The following is a 20,656-nucleotide window of genomic DNA, read 5'->3' on the forward strand; positions in this document are numbered from 1 at the left end:
ACGTGTTATTCCATTACTTCCATTCATGGGAAATCAAAACAAAGATAAGACAACCAGCATGAAAATACAATAAAAGGAAACAAACAAACAATAACCCGAAAGAAAGAAGAAAACACTTGTGGAGCGAGAAGTTCATAAACTATGTGTATACTTGGTAAATCGCGCTTCACAGGCGGCCACAACTCGTACCCGCAGTTCTCTGGCACCAGAGTGATCGCCCTTTAACATCTTCTCCTCTAGTTTTTGCGCCTCCGCCCCTCCTCTCATATACAAATGCGATCCATCATTTAGAGGGAAACTTGTATCTCGTTGACAGAAAATGTTGGATATCTTTTGGAGGTTTAGCATAGACTGCTTTTTCTTGAACTTTCTTCGTGTTTCTCCAGCCTAGAGTTGTCGGCCCTCAGTTCTGTGAGTTTTGTTTTTGGTTGTGTCGAAATCGTTTTGTTATGTAGACAGAATATATTTTTTTGCGGCTTAATATAATTTCCCTGTATAGACAGTATTTATCAGAGGTTTCCATGGAAACATTCCATGTGTATGAGCCTTAGTTGCTGGCTGGGAGGTACACACCGATTCTCCATCACTCCATCCATCATCACCACCATCACCACACACACACAACCTCATCTTTTGAAATTTCATACCTTGCATGATCTTTAAATACTGTTATGTTCAGGCTACACTGTACACCTCTTCTTGAGGCCAGCAGTGTACTAGACATCTCAGTTGTGCAGTGACCTCTTGAACCCAGGCAGTCTAACCCCGGGGGTGTGGGGGGCATGTAGATCCTTTGAAGCCACATCAGTCCTCTGGTCATTCGTTCTACAGTCTGAGCAGGATGGATGCAAGGATGGGAAAGCCATTGTACCAGCAATCGTTTTTCCTGCAGGAGACAGGAAGATGTGTTGGCCGGTGTTCATGATGAAACTGCTCTGTGGCCATTCTCTTAGTTAAATTTTCATTTTATTTTGTGGTCACCAGGGTAAGCTTCTTTGGTGTGAGTAGTGATGCTGCTGAGACAGGAGAGGTTAGAGGAAGGGAAGCGCAGCTTTCTGTTTGAAATTTGTTTCTCCTCCGATCCTCAATCGGAACCCAGCTCCCGCTCCCTTCATGTGCAACGGATTCGCTTTGGATGAGTTGCTGCTGGACCACCAGGGCAGAAGTCAAAGGGATGAGAGGATGGATATTGAAACCAGCTTCATCTTACTGGCAGTTTGATGTGAGGATAGTAACAGGTGAGGCATCCCCAGGTGCTCTGCTGGCATCAAGGGGAGATAAGAGAACAAAGAGCTAGTGGTGCAGAACGCCAGGTGGCGGCCTGGTGACGAGAGTGAAGGACTGATGGTTGTGATGAGGCGAAGGAACATTCCTGTATGTAGACGTGTGTGTGAGTGTGTACAGACACCATAGATTATTGTAATTATTGACATGCTGTGATATTAAAAAGTATATTCTTCCGAGACGAAATGCCGTTTAAAGAACAATAAATCCAGTTTAAATTTATCATATCATTGTTGATGAGTGTAGTGGCCCTTTAAAGGGAGGGTGCACCTTGGAACCAGTGGAGTTACCTGCAGGTTCCGTCTTGCAATCTACCTGTGCAGTTGCAGTGTGCAGCCTGCTTCATTTACCTGAGGTAATCACCTGCTCAAAAACTGTGGCGCCAGACCCACATTCTGTACCTGCTCCGTCTGTCTCTGCTCCCTCTCCTTCTCTCTGTTTTTCCCCATCCCCCGGTTTTTTTTTCTTATTTTTTAACCCCTATCCCCGTCCCCCGTGTGATGCCACAATAAACTTATTTAAGTGTTGTCCGAGGATACAGAACCAATAAAAACTAATTTTCTTTCTAAATGAGTTAATGTAGGGACTTAGTCCGTTATTCAGTGTTTCTCTTGCTCTTTCTCCTTTTATAACTTTCACACATTCCGTTCCTCTCAAGAAGCAACAATATTTTCGTGTGTGCACGATCGACACTCTAGAATGGTGGAGAAGAGGAAGAGGCTAGTGTGAGGTAGAAAGAGGTCAGAGGTCAATGGAGTGCTTAGGCGGGTGGGAGAGCGGGATGTTGGGTGAGGTAAACTCACTGTCCACATGTCCAAGCACACGTGGGATGTGAATTGTCGCGAATAAATGTACCCTGGGTGACACCCGCACACCTTTCCCTGCATTTATTGCTTAACAGACACATCACAACCATCTTCTCATCATAAACCTCAGCTTTCCCTCCACATCTATCGTTTTACAATTCTGACCACCATTTCTACTACCCTCCCGTTCCTCATTTTACCTTGTTACCACATTTCTCTGGTGTCCACGTATGGTGTTACCCTTCTACCCCGCTTCTCACAACACCCTCAATGGTTTGGTATATCACCGGAGCTGGCGCGTGTACTTCGTTTGGTTGTAATCAACAAATGTTCAGTTATCACTTAATCTTCAATCACTGTAACAGAACTTTCAAAATGGAAGAGGGAGTTGGTGGAAAAATAAAAGAGGGAAGGGAGATGGAGAGAGAGAGAGCAATCGTCGTCGAAAAGAAAAAGATGGTTATCACAATTATCGTTAACACTTCTCGTTGCCGCTGTGCACCCGCGATGCTAGCGGGGTGCTTGCTGTCTGTGGAGGAGATAAAAGTACATATCCACACCATCTGTGAGTCGGGGAGGGAGAGAGAGAGGGAGGGCAGCTGGCAGAGAAAAGTAGGTAAAGGTAGGGCCTCCTACCCACCCCAAGACTGTAAACTACTCTGCACCATCACCTACGGAATCGTTGATGGCGAGGAATCTCAGCCTCACCTGCCATGTCTCTCAGAACAACGAGAGTCTGACGAGAGGGAGTGTCTGCCCAGGACGGGCGTTAATGAATGGATTATGGGATGTTAAAGACATTCAATTACTTTGTAATCTGTCCCCTCCCGCCCCCCCCCCCCCCACACACACATTTCTTTTTTTCCTCGCCACTATTCCCACCAGTCATCTTTAGTGCATTTCTGTCTTTCAAACTTTCTGTCCATTTTTAACTTTTGTCTTCTTTTTGCAAAAAAACAAAACAAAATAAAAAACAAAACAACAACAACAACAAAAAAAACAACAAACAAACAAAAAACAACAACAAAAACCAGTGGTAATCTGTAGCAAAGGTCAGACCCCAGCTATCTTATTTTATGGGGGTCAGTCTATGGAGTACCCCAGGCTGTACCCGCTCTCCCGTCCTCCGCAGGGGGAGGCTGTCCGCATACAGACACCGGCGAGAGAAAATCCTCCTGCTGCGAGTTGTCTCCCTTGTCCTAGACAGCAGCGAGGGAGGCTTCCTCCATCCACCAAACTCCGCCTTCCATTTTTCAGCCGAAATAATGATTGATTGGCATCTGGAGGAAGGGTGTGTAGACTACAGGAAGCTGTGGCACTCGGCTCCAGTTCTCGTCTCCCTGCCCTCGCAATGCGCATGTGTGTTTGTGTGTGTGTTTGTGTGTGTGTTTGTCTGTGTGTTTTTGTGTGTGTGTTTGTGGACCAGCACCAAACATGGCGGCTAGAGATGTCTGCTGTCGATGTCCCCTGCGACCCTGTCCTTTCTGCTGTTTGTCACACACACCGAGCCTCAATCTCCTCCATCGATACCCTACAGCTCACCCGCATCCTGTGCTTGACATCGTAAAGCTTTTACTTAGTCTAACAACATGGGCACGAGCCTCTTTGTGACGTCAGTAGACGCCGTCTGCTTCACTCAGATGGATGTTGGTGATTGATGTTGACGGTTTCTACATTGTTTGTTATGGCGGATAACGTATATTTTTCAAAGAAACTGAGGGAAGCGAAGCACGGAATCGCAACTGTTTAAAGGACAACATGAGCGCTCAGCGAAAAATCACTGGAAATAAAATATCACAAAAATATATCCCAGCGGTATTTTATGCCGAAGAGATAGGAGAAATATATATTGATGCTTTTCTCTTAATCACACCAAAACAAAAACAAAAAATTGTCAAAATGTCATTATCAGCAGTCAGTTATAACTATAAAATAAAAGTTTAATGCTGAAAACTAACTATACTCATATTTTGGGAATTGTTATTTAAAATAAACTTCACCCAATGATAAACAACAACAAAAATGTAGCACTCGTGTTGACCTTTAAGCACTGAAGGTGTGTTAGTCGAGAGACAGGCTGACTGACTTCGCAGTGAATGAATTCCAGAGAAAACCATTTTCTACTGTTTAACATAATGTTACCTGTCGGTCTCCTCCTTCTCCCTCTTTCAGTTGTTTTTGGAGGATTTTCTGAAACCTGTCTTCAATTTTCGATGTGCCGGGATTTTCCTTTGCTTAATGTCACGCTGCTGAATTGTTTACTTTTTCTTCTTTTGTCATCGTCGACTGGTTGAAAAAAAAACTTTTTTGTGGTTATTTTGATGTGTAGCAGTCAGCGAACTTGTCCAAGCTGGGATGTCACATCATGTAAGTAAAATTATTTTTATATTTATTTAATCTTGTGTCACCTTTAGTGAGCCTGTGTCTCTACCCTGTGTTTGTCTTTAGATGGGGTGTGTCTGCTGATTTATACGTTCAGAAATCACAAACTTTATAATGAAAGTGCTTAAGTTCAGTCAGAACCGAGGCTCCCGACAATGGCCGAGTGTTTGCACGTGCATTCTCTACAGACGCTGTGAATAATTGCCTGCCTCTTCCTCCTAGAAGCATCTGTGGCTGCCTGACAAGAAAAGTAAGAAGGAAGTGCTGGGGTCGGGTGCTGGTGTCGGGTGTTGGGGATGGACTAAAGAATGTACAACTTTCCTGAGCTTCTTCCCGCTCATCCTGCCGGAAGATATAACCCAAAATATTTTCCCATAATGTTTGGTCTTTTTGAGGACTTTGTTATGATTTTCATGTTTTCGGGTGTGGGTTATCTTCCTCTGTTGCTCTTTTTCTTAAGCTTTCTATATTTCTACTCCTCCACCATTATTTCACTTCTAATTTCTCTCTCTCTCCCCTTCTCTCTATCCCTCGCGCACATTTCGTTGGAAAGTTTATTTTTCAGCACCGGGTGTGGTGTGTGGCTGTGACTGCAAGTCTTACCTGTCAGTCCTTCGGGTGGTGTTCTCCCTTGGTACTTTGAGTTTTATTTTTCTGACACCTTGGAACTTTGAGATCCCTTCAACGGCTTTAAACGACCAACTCCTCTTTTAATGCCCACAAAAGTAGGTGTGCCCTCGCGAAATTGGAAAGTAAATATTCTCTCTGTTGGTAATCACTTTTTAAAAGTCTGCAACCAGTCTCTCGTTCTGCCCCTTCCCTGTCTTCCTCCATCCTCTCTCTCTGTTGTGAAGCTTAAAAAAAATGAAAAAAAAAACCCCTCAGGGTTGTTGGAAAATTAGTCAGATATTCAGATCTTATCATTATTATTATCATCACCAAGAACTTGCATTCACTCACTCACCCAGAGTGCAATCTTCTCACTGTATCACGTGGCAGTAAATTGCCAACCATCCGTTCAACTGTCTCTAAAGTGTAAATACTTACATTCCTACGTCTGTTGTGTACTCGCCGTGCGTAGGACATGGTCTGGTGGATCCGTGCGTCCGTGAGTACATACCCGTCCCGTGAGCTCACAATGAAAGTCAACTTTGCCGCCAGCCGACCCTTCTCATCTGGGAAATCAATTCTTGCTACCCCACCCCACTCCACCCCGGTCTCGCTCCCACCCCAGCCTCGCTCCCACCCCAGCTGCTGATGCTGCTCGTGCTGCAAACCCGCTGCAGCAGAAGAGGAAGGCGAGGGTGTTCCACGCACGTGTCTGTCTCGTCCCTCCGCACGTCACTGCACGTCACTGCGCACCGCATGTGTTCAAGGCTGAGTTGTTCCCGTCACGCCCCGGCAGCTCGGAGGATGACGTCACAGTCTCGCGAGACCTTGCGAGACAGTCGTTGGTGATCTCCAGAGGACGACCTTCCAGCTTCATCTGTTGCTAAGTGTGGTTCACCCTGCCTCATCGTTCATCATTGGAGGAGCACTGATAACGGAATTTGTGAAACGTCTGGATTTTTTTTTCAGAGGAGAGAGGGAGAAAAAAAAATCCTCCATCTTGGTTTCTCTGGACTGTTGTTTCCATGCGGTGTTGATGTGCTCGGACCGCGTGGCTAATATTGTCCACTTGACCACTGGAAACGAAGTGTCATACCTGCGCCGACGACCTGTGTTCTTTAATTTTTTTTCATCTTCTTCTCGTGCAAGAGGGTCACGAAAAAAGTATTGGGGTCAAAGTTCTTCATGGTCGTCGAACTCTTGTCCCTCTGGCCATGAAGCTGGAGGTGTGTGCAATGGGGTTACCACGGATTCTAGGAGACTTTGAAGGTATCAGAGGACCATCCACCACCCGTATGTAACATTGGTTAGCAGGCTACGAGGTATGGCTTTTCCTCCCGCTTCATTCTAGCCTTATGGTTGCTGCTACTGAGTAGTCCAGGTAGTCACGTGGTAGTTTAACATCGCTTTTAAACCTCTTGGCTAAACCCTGGATGTAGCGCTCGTGCCGTTGGTATCATGCTTGGTCAGGTGAGCCACTCTCCATCTGATCGCCCACCCGAATCCGTAGAAAGTAAAGACACAATGGTTCTCCTGGCAGAAAAAAATATAAATAAATAAAAGTGAAAGAGATCTGCTGTGAGTCAGAGAGGTAAAGTGTCCGCGCCTCGGCACTCAGGGTTTAACGAGTTTGTGAGGGAGGACTGTCGCGGTTTGAAATTTTCATGGGCGGGTGTCTCTGGGGAGGTCTCTGAAACATGTCGGGTGCACTCGCGTCTTGTGCTGGATCCGAGGCAGCGGAGTGTTGGGTGACAGCCGGGTGTGTGATTTGCTTTTAGTTTGAGTTGGCAGCTTCCCACCTCTGTTTGTCTCTCTCTCTCTCCTTTACTTTCTCACTCCTGTTTCTGTCATTCCTTCACTCTTATTCTTTATTTCCCACATCTCTGTCATTCTTCTTCCCTGCCCCTCCTTCTTTCTCTCTCCCCCTCCCGTTCAGTTCATTCTCTATTTTATTTTTTATTTTGTGTGTCTTTTTTGTGCAATCGTGTGTGTGTCTCTCTCTCCACTCTCATTCTGTCTCCCATTTTTACCTGTTCCACTCCCATTCTACCTTTTCCTTTTATCTCTTTTTTCTCTGTCACGCGCTCATTTCCTTTCCTTACCGCTCCGTCTGCCCCAGTCTGTCTCCTTATTTCCTCTCCGCCCTCCCATCCCCCGTATCTCATTCTGTCTGCCGCCAACCTTTATTTTCTCTTTCTATCGTCTAGGCACAGTTATGTTTGTGTGCGTGTACGCTCATCTGTAAGTTTTGATTGAGTATATAATCGTGGTACAGCTGCTTTGTGCGTGCATGTGTGTGTGCGTGTGTGCGCTAGAGCATGAGAAAAGCGTTATGATTACGTCACAGTTCCCAGTGGAGCATGGAACCCGGGTTTATCTCTGTCTGTCAGCGCGCAACTTTAATGTTTCCAACAGTCACGGATGGAGTGTTGCCTTCACGAGCTCGTTATCCACCCGCTGCAGACAGACAGAAAGTTGTGGGCGGGGGATATCAGGTGTTGCTTTGTTGCTCCTCCCAGACCTCGACTGGGGCTATATGAGCGTTTACATCTTCATCCCGTCCAACATTAATTAATAATTACATTAATAATGTGCTCATAAATGTCTGAGTGAAGGCGATGACAGCAAGAAATTCTGACTGGATCGGAGGGAGGGAGTCGTCCTAGTTCTACAAATTTATTTCACAATAAAGTTAAGCGAATCGTAGAGAGGTGGGAGGAAAAGGTGAGATAGAAAGGTGTGAAAACGAAGTCGCAGGTGAGACAAACGTTCCACGATACTATCGTCAGTGTAGACTTGCTACCGTATCGCAATTCCGAAGTGTATAGATGGAGCTGGAAACCTGACTCCGGAGCCAAATTACCTGCCATTTATCGGGCTCAAGATTTATACATCCTTTTTGCTGAAGATGAAGACGAAGCACAAATAAGGGATGCGCGTACTTCATTAAACTTTCTCCCCCACTCCTGCAACCCCGCGGGTGTGCCCCTGAAGCGGGAGGTAACTCCATCTTCTTCCGGATGGAGCTGCGAGTCCTATCAGCGCCTGGGTAGCAGTTGCTGAGAAAATTTCTCCTCAAGCATGTTCGTATGATACTTGATACTCTCCAGTTTTCCCTCCTTCCTGGCCGCGTGAACTAAAGTCTTTATGTATGTTTTGTTAGAGTTTATCTTTCACTGATAAAGTTCCACGCGCTTTTCTGAGGACCTGGAAGCTAATAATAGCACAGTTCCTTGTTATTCAATTCTGAAATTATTTACAGAATCAAACTGACATTTTTTTTATACCTCTCTTGCATGTGTGTGTTTGGTCAGAGAGGGTAGGTGTGGCTGTGTTAACTCGTGGGATTTTGAAGGAACAGACCGTCTTTGTGTGTGTGGGTGGTTTGAGAGAGAGAAAGAAGGAGTGAGGAGGAGATGGGGAAGGGACTGCTGGCCGCAGGGCAGACATACTTGTTTGTGTGCGAGGTGCTGTGACTGCGGGGGAAATAGCTAGAATTTCCGACCCGCGGAGATGCCGACGAGGTCCAACACATACATCTTGCCGGGGTTATTATCGCCCCTGGCGGCTTCCGCGGGAGGTTTGTCGGTCCTGACGTCCAATCGCTCACGTGGATCTGAGCTGTGGGACCCCATCATGCCTCACGGGTAGCTTGAAGACTGCTCACGTACCCTGAGCTGTTGCTGTCATTAACCACGCTGCTTCGCTCCTCCTTCTCTCCTTACTTCCTCGGCTCGTTCCGTCTGACCCCTGCTCCTTGTTTCCTCCGTCGTCGTGGCTGTTCCCTCCATTTTCGTGACGTCACGCGAGCTTTGATTTCGAGAAACAAGCCCTCGCTTCGAACGTTACATCTGGGAGGATCTGATACTTTGGTTGCCATGTATACACAGGATAAACAACCCAAATGCTGTTTCTTGAAAGCAAGTGGACATAAGAACAACATTACAGGATGTGAAGGATTGTTGTGAGAACGAACTCTCCTCACCTTGCGGATGACTTGTAACCCAAGTCTACCCTCCATTAGTCGGTTTTCTGAAACAAGGCATCCGAAAGGTAAAAACCTCGTCAGAATGTCTTCAAAGAAGAGCTCAATCAACTTTAAAAATATATTTTTTCTCCAACGAGAGGAAAATATATTCAAAGTTTTAAAACTGAAGTTCAACAAAATGTTTCATTCAGCGTTGTCCCACGATGTCAGATCCTCTGTATTCAATGACCATGACCAAGCTTCACACCTCAAAGTTCTTCTCCTGTCTTTTTATACTAATTTTGACCACTGGATACTTCAGACACATTTGTTAGAGCTCTCAATACTTCCAGCACCCTTTTTGAGAAGACAGCATGAATTTCCTCCGTGACCTTTGGCCTTTCTCCTCCCTCTCGCCCGACTGACGTCCTGCGACACCAGCAGCAGGGTGTTCTAAAATTAGATTGAAAGCCTTCACAGCTCTGTGCACTGCGTGATGTTTTTATTTATTTTTTAGTGGAAAATGTTTGCGTCAGTTGACAGTCGCCATATTGAATTCTGCAATCATCACTCCTTTATCTGTGAGCAAAACTGAGCGGCTTTGTTCCTCCTTCACCTTCATTCACTTTCTCTCACGGCCCAACCTGTATTTCAAGTCAGCCAGGGTGGATTCACTTCTCGGACTATCTTTTTTTTATTATTTAATCGAAGGACATGCGTATTGATTCACTGCGCAGACCGACCAGCGACGATCGTTGGGAAAGGTGTGGGAGGAGGGTTAATGACTTGCCTCCTTCCAGCCTAACCCTTACCTTTCTCCTCATCCCCCAGCCGGTCGATCTCCATGAAGAGACCTGTAAGGGAAATTCATACATGAAACGCAGATCGGATGATTTAAGGTTACGATTAAAAGATTCGTTTAGTTTTTTGCAAAATCTTAATTTATTGAATAAAATGCTTTTGGCCGAAAAGCCATCCTCCTCCTCCTCCTCCTCATCATCATCACCACCATCGCCGAGAGCCGTTAAATCAGAAGAGAATTAGAATGCACCCAGGTAAATGAGTGATGGGTGGGTGTCGGGAAATGAATTGCACGGACGGGTACATCATTTGCGGGTATCGATGTACGATAAACAATAAATCAGAGTGCATCATGGGATGCAGGACATGTTTCTCGCCGCTCGTCCACCTGCTTCGCCGACATGTTTGGCGGTTGAACACTTATTCCTTCTCCACAACATCAGGTGTGCATTCTTAGTTGAGGTCTTTTTCTCAGGTTTGCTTGTCTTTGTGATGATGGGGGCTACAGGGTGGGGACAAGAGCGGCCATCTTTGTCACCGGGAAGTTTGTTTGAAATCATTAATGAGTAAACTCTGTTTTTAAATGTCAAATAGAATTACACTGTAAAAAAAAAGTCGAAAGGAAGTTTTGAATGTTTTTGTGTTGAGAATGCCAGGCCGTGGTCGGTTAGATTACATATTTCATGTTCACAACCCCAGGACATTATCTGCCAGGCCTGAAGGCATGATGTTCGTTTTTCTTTCGTTTCTCCGCCATCAATCAGCAGGAATCGTTGATCTTACATTTCATTCTTTCAGATATAGCTGCCGCGAGGCTCACTCGAAAATGAATGATTTTTTTCGGAGCACAAGTTTAAATAAATATCTTACAGTTTGTAGAAAGCTTAGTCAGACTGTCTGAACTGACATTTTCTCACCTAGAGGAGAGAGAGAGACAGAGTTTGTGAGGGAAATAATGAGAAAGAAGGAGACAGAAAGTAAAAGAAAGTTTGTGTGTACGGTTTTAGAGAAAACAATTGTAATAAAAAAAAAGAGAAGAATGTTGTGAATTAATGTGATTTTATTCCCAGGGAATTTAATGTTTTCTGTTGAAATATGTATTTTGAAAAAGGGAAAAAAAAGTTGTAGCCTTTGGACATGCGCAGAAGTTTGTTTTTCGACTTCAGGAGCGCATTGTTTCTGAGAGAAAAGTCCTTGAGGACATTGTAAAATGTAGTGTGATAACAAACTTTTATATTACTATGCACTGGAAATGAACAAGTTAAAGAAAGAAGAAAGAGAGAGAGAGAAAGCCAAGGGTGTGTTTACAGAGGATTATTTTACCTGGTTTTAGATAACATAGTCTTCTTACAATGAATTCCATCGGATTAAGTATGTTTGAGTCTGTGTGTGTGTGGTGCACCTGGCAGGTGTTCTTTGGTAGGTCATCACAGGTTTCTGTTCGAACATAGAAATATAACTTGTTCACAACTCTACTCGTCACACCTTCTTCCTAGTCCACCTCGGTTTGTTTTGGGAACGAAGGATTTCCAGATGGCCTGACACTTTCGTTTTTGAACGTTTATTCTTACAATCCATCCTTCACGTGGCTGACGTCTGTCGTTTGTATTTTAAATGCCAGAGACAGATATTTAATGTTGGGGGAGAGACAGGGAGCGGGGCGAGTGACTGGAGCAGACAGAGACTAGAGAAAACAGAGATGGAGAGAGGAGGAAGGGGGACTCTGGACGTCGCACAGCACGCGCTGGGTCTCCGGAACCAGCCAGTGCGCATGTCTGCTCCATCTGAGTGATCCATTCATCACTAGCGTCGTCCGGGGTATCCGCGGCTGGCAGTGGTCTCGGCTCAGGCGGCCCACGGTTATGGAAATTTAAAGTTTATCTTGGATTCATGTGTCTGAGCCTGGAGATGTGCTGGGGTACTCCTGGCATACTCCTGGCTTACTCCTGGCATACTCCTGGCCAACTCCTGGCTTGGCTGCTTCTGGAAGGGGGAGAGATGGAGGGGAGGGAGGTTCACTGTTTGTCACAGGCGAATGACTTCACGTGCATGATTTCATGTCGTAACCTGAGTGCGCGGTCGTTTAGTGGCAGCTGGCTAAACGATAGATAAGCGATAAGTACCAGACGATGTTGGATGTAAGAGATCAGGGTAGTCAGAGGTGTCACCATCGCAGGTTCCAGATGTGAGCTTTTTTTTGCAGTCCGTCTGGCGTTCACTGCTACATTTGAAGTTCTTTCCCAGGACTCCCGTCGACTTGATTGAAGTGAAAGGAGACATTTTTTTCAAACCAATCTTGAGCATGGATGCTTTATTGGAAATTCGGTTGCAATGATGTTATACCAACGAGCGAACACGACGAGAGCGCAACTAAAGCACCAGACGATGCCAACTATTGTCGCTCATGGGATCGACAACCACCGGCTCTTGTAACAACTCCTCCATTCGTTAGCTAAGTTGCCGAATCACTTTGTCAGTGACATCACTAAAGAAAACACCTGCATAATTGTGGTATCAAGAAAGGATGAAAAGGTCACAGCATCATGTGACCTGGTGAAATGTGATCCAAGCTTGTGGTGCAGCAGAGCATCTGTACCGGAAGTCCTTCAATGACGTAGGAAGCCGCGTGCGCACACATGTTCGGAAAGTGTACATGGTTTCGCTGTCTGGGGGGAGCTACAGGGGGGATGGAAATCTTCCAGTACCCCGCTCTCCTGCCAGGAGGAGACCATCTCCACGGCATGTTCAACGACAAGTTCAAATCCAAGGTAGGAAGTGACGGAGTTGTCGCACTCTATCATTGTCTTCCTTAATATATTTATGTGCGTGCGTGCGTGTGTGTGTGTGAGAGAGAGAGAAAAGGAGACCAAACAAACAACCTCCATAACGCCAACAAAGAAAATTATTTGAAGTGTGGTGAATGTTAACTTTAAAACTATCTTTGTGGACATTACAGAATTCTCCTTGTTTTATCATTCATTCTTCTGTCTATTTATCGTTATGGATATCATTTTGCAACAAGGTCACAGTGACCTAGTTTCCAAAAGCCTTGAGAGTCTCTGAGACTTAATCGCTCTTTGTACACTGGACCAAAGTCTGTTTATTTTGTCTGTGTGAATCTGTGAGGGATGTAGAAATGAGAGAGGAAGAGAGAAGAATCGTTGATGTCGAGAAGACAACGAAAGAAGTGTTTGTCGGTTTGAAAGTGAGGAAGGTTGTTAAGAACCGTTAAAAATACCGCAGGCCGGGGGGTCGGGTGGGTGGCCAGTGACGCAATGCACAGCTGGTACAGACAGACCGTCGCTTGTGAAGATAGAAACTAGAAACGAGGTTTGTATGGACGATGTGCTCACCCAGCCCACGATTCCAACACATCGGATGATGAACTCACTGGTCAGACAACTCGAAACGAATTTTGTGCTAAGGCGATGCGAATAAAATAATTTTAAGAGGATGGATTATTCACACTTCACTGAAGCCATAGCGGGTTAGTTACTAGCTTTGTGAAGATTGTGTAGGGAGAGGTCAAGGGTCGACAACAGGTGATGCAATCAATTCCACGAGTACACTATTGAGAAAACATCACATGGCAAAAATGTATCTTTTGTTTACACGTGTTTACATGCTTTGATTTATGTCAGCACATATGCAGGTATACATGCAAAGCTGGAAGAAGGAAAGAATGAGTGAATGATACAGAAAATTACTTAAAAAAATATTAGATGTCATAAACCGACCTGTGTGTGTGTGTGTTGTTGATAGTTACTGTATATTATAATAAACAGAAATGTGTGTGAATCTGTATGTATGTACTTTGAATATCTCAATACCCCTTAAAAAGGCGACAGATTAATAAAGGATTTTAAATCTTGATAGATACTAGAGCTGGTTAACGGAAATAACGGTCAACGATTAGGACAGACTGTTAATGAGGCTGACTGAGTGCAGGGGGAGGTTGAAGTGTGTGAGAGGAGGGACATGTTCTGATGTTTATTTAGCGCATCTATATGTTTACTGGACGTAAACAGAGATTTACGGGGAATGAGGTTTACGAAGATATATTGAGGTTTATAAACATGGTAAGTTCTGATTGGACAGCGCACAGGTGACGCTGTTTCCGGTCAGCATGCTGTCATGTTTGCCAATGGACATGAGAACTACTGAACATCTGATTGGATTTCTTGAAGAGCTCACACTAGGCTATAGAACAATATGAGAAGGAGGATTATCTTATAAATTTAAGTTTTTGACTTTTGAGTTCTTTATCTGAGTATTTTAGTGTGTGTGTGTGTGCGCACGCATGTGTTCATGTATTTCTATGCACTGTTTAAGCTTGTGACTTGTTTTGGAGGCAAGTCATTTTTTTATTATTTCAAATAATTATTGATGAAATGGAAATATATGAATAATCATAATCGGATTCTAACAATTTTAATGCCCTTTCTTGAACCATCGGCATGACGCGGCGTCAAGATACGGGTCTTTAATGGAATAAAAATTCCCACTAATGCACCTTTCACATAGATTCCTCCTCCTAATGTATCAGACCCTGCCTCATGAGCTGTGGCCATCTCACAGGAATATCACTGAAAGTGAGCACTTGCCTTTAAATTGTCGTTTGATTGATGTTCTTGCCGTGTATCTGATCATGGAGTGTTCCCTTGTATTAAAACATTGCATTGAAATGTATGGCAGGGTTGACGGTGGCATGTCTCTTCGGAGGTCTGAATTTAAACTTTGCCGGCCGCGGACATTTTTAATATTTCTGCCCAAGGTTTTAAAAGCAGGACATCTGAAATCCAGGGGGAGCTGCCTGCTATTAAACGAATTGTGTAGCTCATTGCAGGTGGTACACTGACTGAAGATGACATCATTGTACAGGTGGCCGTTAATTACCTGCGTCTTCTCCAACCGCCCTCGTCAGGAGCTTACCTGTCGTTCTCCTGTCGCTTACCTGTCGTTTTCACCTTTTGTTGCAGATCTACACGGACTGGGCCAACCATTACCTGGAGAAGGCGCGAAACAAAAAGTTCATCACAGACCTGCAACACGACATTGCAGATGGCGTCCTCCTGGCGGAAGTCATTGAAGCCGTCAGTAAGTGCAGCGGTCTGTCTTCCTGTCTTCCTGGGTGTGCGTGGACTTGGTGATGTTTGTATGTTTGGCTGTGCGTGTTATAGGTATGCGTGTACTTTGACTGATGGATGTTGGTACTGAACGTTGAGACCGTAGTATTGACAGTCAACAAGTCCAAGTTAGTGCCACACTCAGAGAAAATTAAGTGTGTAGGAGGTGGGATTTGAACTTATTTGAACAAGGCCCTTGTTGTCTTGGTGACAAGCATTGAACTCTTCGCCTCTAGACCGACCTTTTGGACTGGAACAATAAGAAAAAAAAAACCCGTTATGAATGACTCTAACAGATGTATGCGGACGCTTACTCGAACAAACATACACACACACGCGATGGCGAGCAGTTTACCACTTTACTGCCAAGACTACCCTGGGTGGCTCTAATAACAACAGGAAATAATAATCAGTAAAGAATCATATAGAGCTTTTCATCAATTTACTCCAAGTGTTTTACTGAAATGATATACAATCACCAATAACATGCGAAGTAAATACAGACACGTGTCCTGCATGCTCCAGGTCAGGTCAGGGGTCACAGTGTAGTTGTTGTTCTGACAAGATGCGTCTGAAGTTTAGACAATAACAACAAACAGGTCTCGTGAAGCTCGGTTTCCCTGTTTTGAAGCCCACGACATGAGGGGAGGAAAGCACTGCAGTCAGTCGTCATGCTGTGGTCAGACTACTCGTTGGTGGGCAGAAGCAGATGTCTGCAAGAGTAGTCTCCCCTTATAGGCACTTTTTTTCATCAATATTTTGGGAGGCTTCTGTTATCTCCCTTTTTAACACCTTTCGTCTTTCTGTTTTCGTTTGTTTCGGTTTTTTTTTTATAATACAGGATTAAGTTGCTAAAACTGTCTCGGGTACAAGTAGGTGAAGGCGGTGCCAGTAGAATTCACGAGGAGAAAATGCTAAGAAGCTTAGCGAGGGTGGAAGTTATTATGAGAGGAATTGGTCAGACAACGCCTCGAGAAGATTGCAGGAGTCTGGACTTGTGGTACTAAAATAAAGTCACGTGACTTTAAAAATATGATAGAAGAAGGAATCAAGGATTCGTTTTGTTTAATCGCATTGTCTGCCAAGACCAGACTGTATCGATAATTCCATCTTAGCAGTTCCATATCCCTTATAGAAATAATTTTGATTCAGTTCGTTGTGTTGCTGGTTCTAGTGCTCTTATTTTTTTTATATCTTTCTCTTTCTATCTGCTCTGTCTTTGTGTGAGTGTCTTGTCACAGACAGGGAGGAGATTGTGGAACCATATTCATCCTACTGTAGGTCAGTTTTATCTCGGTCTGCCATCAAGTGGCTACCCTACCTAATTCAGGTAACTTGAGATAACCTCGACAGTTGTTTAGTCGGTGTAAAGCATCAACCACACCCTCCCACACCCAGGGTAATACTTCAATGACAGTCGCAAACGGGTGCTACGTCAGTGTGTGCGTGCCTGTCGGGTACAATGGTAGGAGGCGGGTGGCAGGGCGGCTTGAACCTTGTTTATGATCGCCTGCCACGTGACTCGAGCTTGGCTGGTCGAGACTAATTATGGGTGAGACACTCGAGTGTCGCTGTCAATAATACATCACCTAGCCACGGACATGACGGAGGCAGCTAACCTCGGGGTCACGCCAGCGGAAATCGTGAAAACCTGGGTGCATATCCTACATTATGAATGAACTATACGGTCAAATCGTAAAATCCTACATATTTCATTTAGTTTTGATTTTTGATTTTTTAAAAATATTGTATTTACCTGTATTTATTTCATTTTGTTTGTTTTCACTCCTGTCCCTACCTAGCCCCTAGCGATCCTTTGTTGTGTGTGAGAGCGCGCACACGCGTTTCACTTCGATAGATCAAACACGATTAAATTCACCCCCACCCGTATCTTGAGCCACCCAAAGCCACATCAGTGACGGCTGCCTTTTAATAGTGGGACGGTGTGGAAGTGGGTGGGGTAGGGTGGTGATGGTGGACAGTTGACGTTACCATAGTGACCGAGGACCAGCACCACGTGACCGACGTTTAGCTCCAGAGGAGTGGAGCAGCAGGGAGGCAGGCCGCTGATTGTCGATGCTGTGGACTTTCCGGTTGGTGTTCATGATGCAGCTGTTGCAAAAGATGGTTAAAGGGAAGCAACTGTGTCTGGTGTGCAAGGCTGTCAGCAGTGCACCACTCTCTCCCTCCCCCTCTCTGTTCTCTCGACCGTTGGGATAGCTACAGGCGCCCCCTCAGGTGTAAATTAGAAAGCTACACGCTTTAGTGCCGTGTGAATAAACCCCACTACGGGTCTGGCTGACTTTAATTAAACCTTCATCATCTTGCTTTTGATGTAACCACCCTCCCAAACATTTGTCTCAAAAATACATTTTCTTGTGTAAACAAATTTAGGTTTTTCTGTATAGTTTACCGGTAGCGACACACACACACACACGCATAAACAGTGTCCGAAAATTATGTGCAGAGGAAACACATTAAAAAAAGTAAATAAATGTTTTAGATGCACAGTTTCGTCCTTTATTACACAAAGAAAACAAAGTTTTATCACACGAAATATTGTTGTTTACATAAAGAGAAAAAAATCTCGCGTGAAATTTCGCCATTTGCACAAATTCCAAGGGACTGTTAATCATATAAGTTTCGCTGTTGACATAAAATTTTAAAAAGGTTTTCTTGCTGTGCGGGATGTGAGCATTTCCTGGGACAAAATGACATCTCATCACGCGAGACTTTGGTGAGACTTTGCTGTGCGTGAATATACGATCTCGGGGAAGCCGCCCCAACGATTTTCTTCATTTTTGATAAAAACAAGTTAGGAAAAATATCCTGTATCTCGAGTTAATTACGAAAAGGAATTTATGTTTACGCCTGATTTGCCCTAGGCACGCTGTCGTGCGGGGAGAAGCTGTTGTGCCTTACAGCCATCGAGAAAAAAACTATGACACTGTGACCCAGTTCCTTGCACAGCGATTACCCGTTGTATCCACATCAGCAACACCGCCATCGACCACCATCACTACCACAGTCCTAGTCATAAGCTTCATTTCTCACGCACCGTTTCCTGCCACTACCACCAAACATGAGATTGCCCTCCAGCTTACGCCATGGGGCTTAGTCCATGAACCAACGGCACATCATTACCTCCGGGTTTACTTCCCTCCAATACCCACATCCTCAGATGTCTGTCAGAGATCACAGACGTGTGTGCCTGCATCCCTGGCAGACCCTATGTAACCATAGTTACAGACTATACACAAGGCGAGTGACTTACAGGCTATCCGCCAGTTACAATACTTTAAATTATTTCCGGTTAATAGCTCATCCTTAGTAAACCTTACCTCTACTTCATGATACGGGCCCCATGTCATGAAATAAATGAGTTGTCCCTCGTCATGACTATAGCCCCAGGTCAAATTCGTGACCGTCTTGTTCGTTACCAGAATAATTTTTTTTTAAATTCAAGAGTTAGGGGACAGATGTGGCAGTGGTCGTGGTGGTGGTTGTCGAGGGGTCTGGGGAGGGAGGAAGCTCCAGCAGTTCTGAAGAGCTCTGAAAGCTCGAACATGTCTGCAGGGGAAATAAATCCAGATGTTAACCGCAGTGAGCAACCTTGGCCTAATCAATCTTATTAATTACCCCGAGGACAGCGATCACTGACGGCAAGAGTGCCCTCCCCTCTCCTGAAACTTGCAAAAGACCACCGAGACATAGAGGGCGCCTGCGTGCGTGCGGGCGTTCGACTCTAAGATGGCGTACACACACACAAAAAAAAAAAAACCAACGTCGGGCGGTCAATCGTCAAGTTGCAGCCTGGGTGTGGGTGAGTCATCAGCCCTCGCTGTCCACACCCCTCTCCCGCCTCCAGCTGTGTAATTAGTAAACGAGATTACAGTCACCTCAGCAGGTTTGCACACGACGGACCCAGGGAAAAGTAACCCTATGGAAATAGCCGTCCTGTAGTCATTTCCCCGTTTCCCCTTCCCCTGATGTTAAAAAAACACACACACATCGAAATAGTCCAGCGAGGCGATGACCTGTGACGTCACCACAGCCGCCACAATGGCGGACGGAGAATGGCTGCCTCCCGCCGCTGGACTTGTGAAAGATGATGGTGTGGAAAACAGGGATAAATAAAGTTTTAGGCTGAGATTTGGAGGCTGTGAGCTAAGTGGCTGTTGCCGTGCTTCCTCAAGTCTCAATTGGAAGAGATGGTAAAAACTAGAATGGGTGTGCCATTAGTGCTTCATCTCCCTCCCAGTATCTCTTCCTCCTCCTTCTCCTCCTCGCCAACCAACATCTACACGCCTTTCTTGAATGCTTGTAGAAGACGAGAAGGATAAAGAGCTGCTGGAGCTAGCATTCATTCCTGTGACTCATTTTCTTTGTAGCATAGCGATTTCTCTTTCTCGTCTCGTACCCACCCCCCTTCAGCGCCATTTTGAGAGGGTAGGATTGGCCATCCTGTGCAAAATAAAAGGGAGGACTATCGATTACTTCATGGTTTCACCACAGATTTTTCTTCGTCTTTTAGTTCTTCCTTGGATTCATCTTATGCAGTTTTCTTTTATCCCTACAACCTTGCGTGCTCCAACCTTTAGGAGGCGGGCGGACACACGCACGTACGCATGTTCCGCAGGCACGTGTTCTGTTGCAGGTACAAGCAAATGTTTTATTCCTCCACACTCCTTTCCTCCTCCCTCCCATTGCTCGCGTGCGCTTGAAAACAATTTTTTCCCATGACTATCATTCCCCGGCTTCGTTGAAGCAGGACGGTTGCGGACAGTTCCTCTCGCCATGGATCTCTCGAAATTTCCTGTCTTCCTCTCTCTCTCTCACGGTAACGAGGATGTCTCGAGATCTGCTCGCCTACTTTTTTTTTTCTCTTTCACACGAGGTTTCAAAGGGAACAAGGCGTTTGTTCTGTCATTGGCACTGGCACCATCTTAGTGTCCTGCCTTGCATCACCACCCAATCCCACATCTCTTCAAAAAAATCAGTGTCTCGCACAGAAAAATACCCTCCCTACAAAGATTCGCTAAAATCCACCAAACAGGTCGTAACCGAGAGAAGGGAAATCAGGGAAATCAACCAGTCTGTTTTCAGTTTAGGAACCTGTTTCAGTTTAAATGTCTGCATATAAAATATATTAACAAACATCCAAATTAAAGAATTAATGGTGACAATTTTTAAATGAAGAGAAAATCACGTTTATGCGATTGTGTGAATTTTTTCTTAATTTTTTTATTGCCAGCCATTCGTACTTAGTAAGATGGTGGCTGAGCTTGTTTGACCAAGCTATATCAGTCATATTAAAGATAAAGCAGGGTGGTGTGGATGTGGGTAGGTTACTTGTTCTAACTGTGGTACCCTACATACCCAAGGCTTGGTTTTGCTGCCAATAGACGAAGGGAGGAGAAGTTAGGGAGTGAAATTGGCTCTGTTACCTGTCCTGAACAGGTGAGAGAAGAGTGGTCGATGGGAATATTTCTCTGACAATACCTGCGAATCTGTTAACGATGTTGAGGTAGTGTGTGAGAGAGAGGGAGGAGGCCACACCGTCTCCACTGTTTGATTCCCGGGTGTAGATGCCGCGATCTTCGTCGCCAGCCTCCTTAAACTGATTAACGACGATGTGGCGATGTTAGGCACACCCATCATTTGTTCAGGGAAAGGTTTCA

General features: G+C 45.0%; 1 protein-coding gene across 7 annotated transcripts in view; it reads left to right on the plus strand.

The window, feature by feature from the left end:
• LOC112565664 (neuron navigator 2-like) overlaps nt 1-20,656 on the plus strand; it is a 207,750-nt gene that overhangs the window by 129,397 nt on the left and 57,697 nt on the right. For 6 of the 7 annotated variants that reach the window (XM_025241282.1, XM_025241280.1, XM_025241284.1 and 3 more), the window contains exon 2: nt 14,829-14,946. In XM_025241282.1, coding sequence (XP_025097067.1) covers nt 14,829-14,946 — 118 coding nt within the window. Of the gene's footprint in view, nt 1-10,710; nt 12,618-14,828; nt 14,947-20,656 lie in introns of those variants that run through there. The other variant, XM_025241281.1, reaches the window with a different exon arrangement.

Source organism: Pomacea canaliculata, linkage group LG6 (assembly GCF_003073045.1).
Source record: "Pomacea canaliculata isolate SZHN2017 linkage group LG6, ASM307304v1, whole genome shotgun sequence".
Lineage (NCBI taxonomy): Eukaryota > Metazoa > Mollusca > Gastropoda > Architaenioglossa > Ampullariidae > Pomacea > Pomacea canaliculata.